The sequence below is a fragment of the Neoarius graeffei genome, chromosome 22 (genome assembly GCF_027579695.1).
Source record: "Neoarius graeffei isolate fNeoGra1 chromosome 22, fNeoGra1.pri, whole genome shotgun sequence".
In the NCBI taxonomy this organism is placed as follows: Eukaryota; Metazoa; Chordata; class Actinopteri; order Siluriformes; family Ariidae; genus Neoarius; species Neoarius graeffei.
This window is the reverse complement of record NC_083590.1, coordinates 35,353,481-35,365,645: the sequence shown is the minus strand read 5'-3', so window position 1 is coordinate 35,365,645 and position 12,165 is coordinate 35,353,481. Positions and strand designations below refer to the sequence as shown.

The following is a 12,165-nucleotide window of genomic DNA, read 5'->3' as shown; positions in this document are numbered from 1 at the left end:
GGTTTGAAGTTGAAGGCCGTCTTAGGAATTCGGTCATCCTTTATTCTCTCTACGTGCCCCAACCACTTGAGAGATGACCTCTCGATGTCCTCTGCAACTGAGGTGGAGTCGAACATCTTCCTTAGATCGATGTTCTGAATTCTATCCATTCTGTTCTTGCCTAGGATGGTACGAACGACCTTCATCTCCGCTGCTTGCAGTCTGCTGATGTCGCTTTTGGTCAGTACCCATGACTCCGAGCCGTACAAAAGGATTGGTTGTAAGATGGTGTTGATTGTTCTCTTAACTTCAGTAGAGACTAGTCTATCTTGTAGGACTGGTAGCAGGGCTGCAGCCTGTTGGCTGAATTTGTTGATTCCATCTTTGTCTCCAGAGAAGCAGGAAACAGAAGTAGTATCTCGGAGTAACTGTCTCTAAACTCGAAAACCAAACCCCACAAAATACAAAAACAAGCAACAAAATACGGAATGGAAGTATCTGATGGTAAGAACCTACTGTACCCCCCCCAAGAATTATCATTGCATTTTTCACAAATTGCTCCTGTCGTTTCACCGTTTTTTTTTTTTACATTCTAAGCAGAAATGATTTTGTCAGACGTTTCATATAAAGTTTTTATTTATTGGATTTGCAAAAAAAAAACCCACCGTTTCTCAAAATCCAGCGAACGTGGATAGAATAAAACCGTGATTCCACTCAATCTCGTCATCGTACACGGCTTATAGACCATCAGCTCATGTACGAATCGATTTCGTGGAATAACTATTAATCAGCCCTTTGTCAAATATCACATGCTGCAGTCACGGTGTTCCTGATGGTACTCCAGGATTCTGGTTCGTTTTGCCATTCGTCTACCTACATGACACAAAGGACTGCCAGAAACCGGTAGTTTATTTTGCCTTTATGGAAAATAATGACCTTTGTGAATATGTACGAATGATACACAGATACACTATATTGCCAAAAGTATTTACTCACCTGCCTTGACTCACATATGAGCTTAAGTGACACCCCATTCCTAATCCATAGGGTTCAATATGACGTCGGTCCACCCTTTGCAGCTAGAACAGCTTCAACTCTTCTGGGAAGGCTGTCCACAAGGTTTAGGAGTGTGTTTATGGGAATTTTTGACCATTCTTCCAGAAGCGCATTTGTGAGGTCACACACTGATGTTGGACGAGAAGGCCTGGCTCTCAGTCTCCACTCTAATTCATCCCAAAGGTGTTCTATCGGGTTGAGGTCAGGACTCTGTGCAGGCCAGTCAAGTTCATCCACACCAGACTCCGTCATCCATGTCTTTATGGACCTTGCTTTGTGCACTGGTGCACAGTCATGTTGGAAGAGGAAGGGGCCAGCTCCAAACTGTAAAAACAGTCTGCATGTCTAGGTGCCTGAGTTTATACACCTGTGGCCATGGAAGTGATTGGAACACCTGATTCCGATAATTTGGATGGGTGAGCAAATACTTTTGGCAATATAGTGTATATTAAAAGGATTCTTTCCAGTTTTTCTTACACACTGTTGATGATAGCCCATGATACAAGACCTGTAATCTGAAATAAACAGCAACAAATCATAAAGGAAAAACTATTTATATGAACGTTAAAGCCAACTGTACAACCTTGACTTCCATCGTGTGCTTGGTGGTTTAAATGTCACGGACATGTTCTTGTCTTTTTGTACCTCTTTTTTGTCCCTGGATTTGTCGATTTCCTTCTTCAGGAGGTCAACTTTCTTGAAGGACTCCATACTGTCCACGGCGTACACCAGAACAAAGCCATCAGCCACTGAGTAGTAGTGTTTTGGCAGCTCCTGTCCATCTTGGAGCCCCCTGGTGTCGTATAAACGCAACTGTTCTCTCACGCCACGGTCCGTCTCGACAGAGGCCACATAGATGTCTTCCTGGGTTTCATTTGTTTCGGCACCTACACAGTAAAAATGTTAAATATAGCTTGACAAAATAATAATAAAGTATATACACCGATCAGCCATAACATGATGACCACTGACAGGTGACGTGAAGAACACTGATTCTCATGACAATGGCACCTGTTAAGGATAAACAGAGGTGGACAAAGTACCCAACTTCATTACTTAAGTCAAAGTACAGATCCCGCTGGTCAAATGTTACTCCGATACAAGTGAAAGTTGTCCAGTCAAATTTTTACTTAAGTTAAAGTACTGAAGTACTCGCTTTTAAAAATACTGAAGTATTAAAAGTACATTTTCTGTCAACGCATCGTTGTATTATTGCTACAACGCTTACAAAACCTAATGCCTCTGAAGCAACCGACTGGATTTACTGACTAACTCGTAGAACATTACAAAGTGAAACAACTGAACTGACAAAAAAAAAAAGCCAGTCATTTTCTCCTTTTTTTTTTTTTTATTATTATAACACTCCTCCCCACCCCCACAAAGCAGCATGGTAGTGTTCTGACCCAGCTCTGGCAGTGTGTGCACACATGTATGTGTATATTAATCAGGAAGACAGTGGAATAGCTGTAAAAACAGCTTGCTCAGAAAATAACTATGCTAAAACATATTTCTGAAAGGACTTCAGATAAGTTAACGTTATTCATGTTAGCGTAACTCCGTTTTTACATGCTAACTAACAGTGTCAAGTTAACTAGCTATGTGTAAACGTTAGCCGTGGCCAAGGCGACGGCAACTTGGCGGGAAAATCCATAGAAAGTCATTTGACTAACCAGACTGCATAGCTATTGCAACGTTATCGCTAGCTCTAAAAGCACAGACAACTTCACTGCAAGCTTTCTCTTGGAATAAAACGTTTATATCCCTCAATATGCTTCCGCAGGTTGGACGGTGAGTTTTTGTAGGCCGTGATGTGGTTCGTTTTCGGCAAGCAAAGCAAACATTTAAAACGAAATGAATCTTTAATCCTTTCAGAAAACTGAAACATGGGTTCATGGGCCATGAGTGCGTGCATTCTCCAGAAGAACCGCCTCCTTCCATTCTGCCATCAACTGATCGTGTTAAATAACGCTGCTGAGAAATCACTGAACTTGATTTTATACAGTCTATGGACGTGACGTGACCCTAGTGATTACTGATAGACTGTCTCAGTGTCACCTGCGAAAAAACCATCACGTTTTAGAAAAGAAAAGAAAAAACATCCACTTTCAAAGCTGCTTCATAGTAACGAGGAGCTTGATAGAAATGTAGTGGAGTGAAAAGTACGATATTTGCCTTTCAAATGTAGTGAAGTTAGTCTCGTCTCGTCTTCTTCCGCTTTATCCGGGACCGGGTCGCGGAGGCAGCAGTCTAAGCAGGGAAGCCCAAACTTCCCTCTCCCCAGACACCTCGGCCAGCTCCTCGGGAAGAACACCGAGGCGTTCCCAGGCCAGCCGAGAGACATAGTCCCTCCAGCGTGTCCTGGGTCTTCCCCGAGGCCTCCTCCCGGGGGGACATGCCTGGAACACCTCCCCAGGGAGGCGTCCAGGAGGCATCCGAAAAAGATGCCCGAGCCACCTCAGCTGATTCCTCTCGATGTGGAGCAGCAGCGGCTCTACTCCGAGCTCCTCCCGAGTGACTGTGCTTCTCACCCTATCTCTAAGGGAGTGCCCAGCCACCCTGCGAAGGAAACTCATTTCGGCCGCTTGTATCCGCGATCTTGTCCTTTCGGTCATTACCCAAAGCTCATGACCATAGCATGGTCATGAGCTATGGTGAAGTTAGTCATAAGTTTCCAAAAAAATAATACTCAAGTAAAGTACAGATACTCAAAAAAAGTGTACTTAAGTAAATATACTTCGTTACTGTCCACCTCTGAGGATGTATTAGGCAGCAAGAGAACAGGGAGTTCTTGAAGTTGATGTGCTGAAAGCAGGAAAAATAGGCGAGCGCAAGTGAGCGACTTTGACAAGGGCCAAATTGTGATGGCGAGATGACTGGTACCTACAAAAGTGGTCCAAGGATCCAAAGGACAACCGGTGAACCGGCGACAGGGTCATGGGTGTCGAAGGCTCATTGATTCGTATGGGGCACGAACGCTAGCCCAGCTCTGTCATGAACAGTTTTGCACTCAAGTTTCCATCAATAAACAGTTTATAACTAACAAAACAGACTTCATGTTAAAACTATAATAAATTTCCTGGTTACACAGTTATACTCTGACTTTATAGGACACAGTTATAGAAGAGACTTCTTTAGAATCACACTAAACGAGGATGGGTTCCCTTTGGAGTCTGGTTCCTCTTGAGGTTCCTTCCTCATGTCGTCTGAGGGAGTTTTTCCTTGCCACCGTCACCACAGGCTCGCTCATCAGGGATAAAATTAGTTCAAGTCTTTAAATTTCTGAAAAGCTGCTTTGCGACAATGTCTGCTGTTAAAAGCGCTATACAAATAAACTTATCTTGACTTGACGTATGGTCCAATCCCACAGAAGAGCTACTGTAGCACAAACTGCTGAAAGTTCATGCAGTTCAGCAGTTTGTGCTACAGCAGCTCTTCTGTAGGACTGGACCATATGGGCTAGCCATCACAATTTGGCCCTCGTCAGTCCCTTACTGCATAATCTATCCCACCCATTGACAGGAACCACTGTAATGAGATAATCAACAGTTATTCCATGAAATCGAGCCGTACATGAGCTGACAGCCGATGAGGCGCGTAGTGTAACCCCTGGCATTTGTTCATGAAATACTCAGCAGGCTGGTAGAGATGACTCCGAGATTTCAGTCAGGTTCATGGCTTTTAATGTCACACACAGCACTATTCAGGAGAACAGTGGAAGTCACTTCCCACAGTGGAAGTCGAAAGCGGCAAAAGGGGCGAGCTCCCGACTTCCGGTCTCTATAGCTGACACCACCCACCACAAGAGGGCGCTCAAGTAAAACAAATAAAAGGAGCCTTGCATAGATAAACATATATTGACATATTTCCTCAAGAAATATGAAATGTAAACAGCACAATACCTTGTTTACAAAATAATTTTCGAAATGAATTCAAATGTTAATTTTGGTGAACTTCAACAACAAATAACTCTGTTACAGTAGCACCAAGTTGGCTATAAGCCATGTACGAGAGTGAGTGGAATAACGGTTTAATTCTATCCACATTCACTGGATTTTGAGAAACGGAGCGTTTTTATTTTTTGCAAATCCGCTGAATACAAACTTTATACAAAACGACAGTAATGATTTGTGAAAAATGCGATGATAATTCTTGAAAAAAAAAAAATTTCTTACCATCAAATACTTTTTCATTCCATATATTGTTGCCCTTTTTTGGGGGTTTTGTTTTCGAGTAGAGTTTTTATTTCGTCCTCGGTTGGTTCAGCGACACGCGCCGCCATTTTGTTTTTCTCTCCTCACGGTATATGAGCTGATATCCTAGTGGTAGAGTAGCCAATCAGAGCGCACGATTGCTCATATCCATTGAAGGTGGATCGAATAATCAAAATACGTTACCTCACTTCACCTGTCAGTGGTCATAATGATCGGTGTATTTGCATGCGATTCAAGAATTCACCCCTGCACGACTCGGATATTAGTATTTATAAACCAATATATGATTTAAACTTTCTGATAAATATTTATTTAGTATTAAAATTGAGTTGGAAAGAGTTATCAGCTGTTTCACTGTGTGTGTGTGTAAACTTCAGTACTAACCAACGGTATGGTTTCCGTACAGCAACTGCTCAAGAATCGCCGTTTTACCAACAGAGGCCAAGCCACAGACCACCACCTTACAGCCTTTACCCATAGTGCCCTTCACCTACAGAGAAACCAAGAATAAATGGTTAAACATTTCTTAGCGACAACCAGCACATCTCAAACAGCAACAAGATGGAACTAACGAACATTGTACAAAGCTTAAAGGAACAGTCCACCGTACTTCCATAATGAAATATGCTCTTATCTGAATTGAGACGAGCTGCTCCGTACCTCTCCGAGCTTTGCGCGACCTCCCAGTCAGTCAGACGCGCTGTCACTCCTGTTAGCAATGTAGCTAGGCTCAGTATGGCCAATGGTATTTTTTGGGGCTGTAGTTAGATGCGACCAAACTCTTCCGCGTTTTTCCTGTTTACATAGGTTTATATGACCAGTGATATGAAACAAGTTCAGTTATGCAAATTGAAACGTAGCGATTTTCTATGCTATGGAAAGTCCGCACTATAATGACAGGCGTACTAACACCTTGTGCGCGCTTCGGCAGCGCATTGATACGGAGCTCAGATATCAATGCGCTGCCGAAGCGCGCAGAAGGTGTTAGTACGCCTGTCATTATAGTGCGCACTTTCCATAGCATAGAAAATCACTACGTTTCAATTTGTGTAACTGAACTTGTTTCATATCACTGGTCATATAAACCTGTGTAAACAGGAAAAACGCGGAAGAGTTTGGTCGCATCTAACTACAGCCCCAAAAAATACCGTTGGCCATACTGAGCCTAGCTACATTGCTAACAGGAGTGACAGCGCGTCTGACTGCGTCTGACTGACTGGGAGGTCGCGCAAAGCTCGGAGAGGTACGGAGCAGCTCGTCTCAATTCAGATAAGAGCATATTTCATTCTGGAAGTACGGTGGACTGTTCCTTTAACCTGGTCTCAAAAAGGTCTCACGAAATGGTCGGAGAGCCATGATTTCATTTACTAGGTTGATGTGTTTCCTTTTAAAACAGGAAATCAAAGTGACAGCATCTTGAAACGTTTGACAGATTTACACAACGACCAATAGTGTGCGACGCCCCCACTGAATCTAAACAAACCTGAATACCACGCCCCCACTGAATCTAAACAAACCTGACAGTAGCTTAGTGAACTAGACCGGCAGCTACAATTATCAACAGTCCATAATTATCGACACCTTTTCAGATTCATCAATAAAAAAATTTTACAAAGCCAAGTTTCTGTTCCAACAGTTATTGGTTAATCAATCAACCGGAAGACCCGCCCCCTCGCCCTTTGATCTTGTCGTCTGATGATGCAGCTTGTTACCCGAGATGGAATTTTTTTTCAGCGTGATCAGCAATTTTTCAGAAAACCCGGGACGTTATCATCGCAGGTAAGCATGGTGGAAAGATCGTGGACATGTTTTTATTGATCAAATTCACCGATATTTCATGATCTCCTCGTCGAAACCTACTTTGTTTCTTACTTTTTCATTTGACAGCCGCCATTTTGTATCTAAACGCGCGTTTGAGAGTCACGTGAGGTGTCGATAATAGTGATCACTTTCACCGGTGTCCACCATTATCGACACCCTGTGGAATTAAGGGACATTTACAACTGTTATGGATCGATCTTTGTGTAACATTGTTGAAGTCGATGAAGTACTTTAAAAAATAAGTGCTGTGATCTAAATTTTTTTTCTGATTCATAACAGAATGGAATGTTTATAGAGTATTTGGAATCCGATTGCAATAAATAGAATTAGAGCAGAGTTAAATTCCGAGCATATAAAAAAATAAAAAAAAATTACATGCTTGAAATATTTAGATTTTTCTATTCCATTCAGAAAATATTTTTTGCAGTTTATTGTAACGTGGTAGATATTTACAACATCAGGAGACATTTTATATTTTGGTTCGAGGAATGACATGTGACCTTTGACCTGGATGTTCATGTGGTTACAATCTCAATTGCCTGTTGACGTTTATTGGTAAACGACAAAACTAGAAATTAATACAAACAACAAATGATTAGCAAAACGTGATCTTTGGAAATACTTAGAAAGTGGAACAAAAAGATTTTCTGAAGCAGGTTAAACATTATCAGTTCATTTGTTTACAAACATGAGAATTACTTCCTCACTTACGTAAACACCGACAAAGATACAGTTAGGTCCATATATATTTGGACACTGACACAAATTGGTTTTTTTTTACCTGTTTACTGAAACATATTCAGGTTATAGTTATATAATGGACATGGACATAAAGTCCAGACTTTCAGCTTTCATTTGAGGGTATCCACATTAAAACTGGATGAAGGGTTTAGGAGTTTCAGCTCCTTAACATGTGCCACCCTGTTTTTAAAGGGACCAAAAGTAATTGGACAATTGACTCAAAGGCTATTTCATGGGCAGGTGCGGGCAATTCCTTCGTTATGTCATTCTCAATTAAGCAGATAAAAGGCCTGGAGTGGATTTGATGTGTGGTGCTTGCATTTGGAAGATTTTGCTGTGAAGAAAACATGCGGTCAAAGGAGCTCTCCATGCAGGTGAAACAAGCCATCCTTAAGCTGCGAAAACAGAAAAAACCCATCCGAGAACTTGCTACAATATTAGGAGTGGCAAAATCTACAGTTTGGTACATCCTGAGAAAGAAAGAAAGCACTGGTGAACTCATCAATGCAAAAAGACCTGGACGCCCACAGAAGACAACAGTGGTGGATGATCACAGAATAATTTCCATGGTGAAGAGAAACCCCTTCACAACAGCCAACCAAGTGAACAACACTCTCCAGGAGGTAGGTGTATCAATATCCAAATCTACCATAAAGAGAAGACCGCATGAAAGTAAATACAGAGGGTTCACTGCACGGTGCAAGCCACTCATAAGCCTCAAGAATAAAAAGGCTAGATTGGACTTTGCTAAAAAACATCGAAAAAAGCCAGCACAGTTCTGGAAGAACATTCTTTGGACAGATGAAACCAAGATCAACCTCTACCAGAATGATGGCAAGAAAAAAGTATGGCGAAGGCGTGGTACAGCTCATGATCCAAAGCATACCACATCATCTGTAAAACACGGCGGAGGCAGTGTGATGGCTTGGGCATGCATGGCTGCCAGTGGCACTGGGTCACTAGTGTTTATTGATGTGACACAGGACAGAAGCAGCTGGATGAATTCTGAGGTATTCAGAGACATACTGTGTGCTCAAATCCAGCCAAACGGATTGGTCGGCGTTTCATAATACAGATGGACAATGACCCAAAACATAAAGCCAAAGCAACCCAGGAGTTTATTAAAGCAAAGAAGTGGAATATTCTTGAATGGCCAAGTCAGTCACCTGATCTCAACCCAATTGAGCATGCATTTCACTTGTTAAAGACTAAACTTCAGACAGAAAGGCCCACAAAGAAACAGCAACTGAAAACTGCTGCAGTAAAGGCCTGGCAGAGCATTAAAAAGGAGGAAACACATCGTCTGGTGATGTCCATGAGTTCAAGACTTCAGGCAGTCATTGCCAACAAAGGGTTTTCAACCAAGTATTAGAAATGAACATTTTATTTACAATTATTTAATTTGTCCAATTACTTTTGAGCCCCTGAAATGAAGGGATTGTGTTTAAAAAATGCTTTAGTTCCTCACATTTGTATGCAATCATTTTGTTCAACCCACTGAATTAAAGCTGAAAGTCTGAACTTCAACTGCATCTGAATTGTTTTGTTCAAAATTCATTGTGGTAATGTACAGAACCAAAATTAGAAACATGTTGCCTCTGTCCAAATATTTATGGACCTAACTGTATATTTATATAAAAAAGATATTTTGTAGGAAATACAAGTCTGTGTAAAACAAATTTTAAATAAAAACTGTTTTGTTAATACCACATACCGTTTTGTTTGTTTTTTTAATAAATAATCATCTGGATGTCGATAATTGTGGAACGGTGTCGATAATTGTGGAACGGGGTCACGTGATCGGATATGCTAAGTAATCAGGAATCAACTCTTTTTCCAGTGGAAGTTTGAGTAATTATTCATGCACAATTTACGTATCGAACGTCTTTTCTACTTTTGCAATGGCCAAAAGATCGTTAAGGTGTCGATAATTGTAGCCGCTGCTCTAGATAGGTACTGTATTTCACTCTCGTATTTTGACTTCACGAGGACAATATCCTTGATCACAAGATGCCATGAGTTCTTGAAGTTATCCCATGTGTTTTTAAGTCAAGGTTGAACATCAGTGGTGATGGTGCCAGAGTACTACAGGGTCATTACTGAGATTTATTTGACCTCTCTGAATAGATGGATGGAGAAGCCCTGATGTTGTAGAAAGATGATCATGTTCTCCATCAGCCTGACATTCAGGTACTGGACACGTCATCTGAAAAACGCTCCTCTGGAACGTTTCGGTCACTTAATGTCAGCTTGCACAAATTCCACCCTCTTGAAGATGAATAAACTCCAACCATTTTGTTCTCAACCAAGTGATGGTTAGAAAGTGGGAATAGAGTCCCAAAAAACACACAGAAGAGCCATATTTGCTGCCACTTTGGGGTGGGACACAGTTTCTTGAGTTTAGATCTTTTTTTGGACAAACATGAGGAGTACAGGATGAATTATCCTTCCCAAAATAAAAGGTCTATAAAATTAAACTAGAAAATCAGTTGGGGGGCATTAAACATGGATTGATGTCTGGGTTCAGGGGCATTTAATATGGCTTATGTACAAAAACAATGCCCAGCGACAACAAATCTCTAACATTTGCCTTATTACAAACCAGTGTTGTCGTCGAGTCACTAATCAGAGTCCAGTCTCGAGTCCCCAGTGTTCAAGTCCAAGTTGAGTCCAAGACTCAATCTGCACCATATGACGGTGGCTGTTTTAGCGCCATTAACATTAGTTTGTTCCTGAACAGGTGAATGTGCTTCTCTTTATCAGGGAGTGTGAAGTATTCTGTCAGACGGTTGGGAGACGGATGTAAGTGCAGAAGGTGTGTTTATTAATACAAGTGAAGACGGTAAACAATCCAGAACGGCAGGCAAAATCGTAAAATGGTGAAACAGGCAATAGGTCAAGCGAGGCACAAACAGGCTATCGTAGACTCGGCAGAATCAAAAGACGAGAAACAGGATATCAGGGATCAGGAAACCAAATAAGGCTCGGTAATGTATCAGCAATGCAACTCAATACTTCACAAAGTAAGTGAGATTTCACAGTTTCTATATCGGCACGCTGATTGCGCTTTAATCCTGTGCAGGTGCGAGTCATTTACGGAGCGCGCGCGCGAGAGTCCGCTTGGTGCGTGCGCTGTCCGGAGCACACCCGAGAGTCTATCTGATGCACACGCCAAGCCGTGACACTGTTGCATTAAATTAGTATAAAAATTAATGTAGATATAAATATCTTATGCCAAGTTATTACGGCATGTTACAAAAAATAAAAAGACAAAATCCGAGTCAAGTCAGGACTCGAGTACTACAAGCCTGTTCCAAACCATATCTACTTCCTAAAGGACCCAAAAAAAAAACCCCACCACCCACTATAGATTAAGGAAAAATGGTGACCTAGAGACACCAAATTTCTCTAATAAACTACTGTTTCCTATCAGAAGAAGCTTTTCTTCGTTACAAACTAATAATAAACAGCAGTTACGATGGAGTTACATTGAGAGACATGTTAGTGCTTTCTAGTTTGCTGTTTTTTTTTTCTCATTATGGCTTTCTATAGCACTGAAAATGATTGTATTCATTCTTATTTTATTAAAGGGGTACCAAATATAATATATACAGTTGCTGATGTGACAAAGTAACGTATTCTTAAGTATTCTATCAAATTTATATACTAGAAAACAACGAAATATCTTGGTAATTGTAAATATAATAGTCGGTACGCTAAACGGCACAAGAGTCGCCATTTTTAAAAGACCGTGACGTCAGCCCTACCCACTGCACTAGGAGAGAAGCGTGTAATCATGGCGTCGGGCGCATCAAGTGAAAGCGACAGCTCTGTCGAATCATACGAAGAGATCCTGCAAAAGACACGTCTGGAGAATCGTTATGCTTTCCATCGGTCCTGTTATTACACCCGAAAGCAACACACTGTGGCATTGTGTAGCCGATCACTTACAATTCATCCTACTTTCCGATTCACACGTGCTAGTCCCAACCTCAATGAGCCAACACAACTGGGCACGTACATACATCATGAGTGTTACGCAGAGAAAATGAACGTGCATTCTGATTGGATAAAATTAATATCATGGCGGGCTGTTCAAACTGCGGAAATAGTTTGCTCGAGCTACTTTCAAAACACTATAACTTTCCAACCTTAGAACAAAAAACTTTTGTAAGTCTTGAATAAGGTTCGTTAATGTGTGTTTTATTGTTATATTTACTCTATATATTGCCCTCTGTTCCCCTTTAATGTTTTGTTCTTTGAGCAAAACATTTGTGATAGGAAAGTCCCAGCAAAAGTGAAAGGTAAGATGTACAAGAGGGATAAAATTGATGAGCCACACCATGAAGCTATGGGA

At 41.3% G+C, this 12,165-nt stretch overlaps 1 protein-coding gene across 1 annotated transcript in view; it reads right to left on the bottom strand.

Annotated features, from left to right (window-relative positions):
• nkiras1 (NFKB inhibitor interacting Ras-like 1) overlaps positions 1 to 12,165 on the bottom strand; it is a 51,679-nt gene that overhangs the window by 21,622 nt on the left and 17,892 nt on the right. The window contains exons 2-3 of the mRNA XM_060904770.1: positions 5,631 to 5,736; positions 1,681 to 1,922 (exon numbers count right to left, since the gene is read on the bottom strand). Of these exons, the coding sequence (XP_060760753.1) occupies positions 1,681 to 1,922; positions 5,631 to 5,724 (336 nt within the window). The 5' untranslated portion in view covers positions 5,725 to 5,736. The remainder of the gene's footprint in view (positions 1 to 1,680; positions 1,923 to 5,630; positions 5,737 to 12,165) is intronic.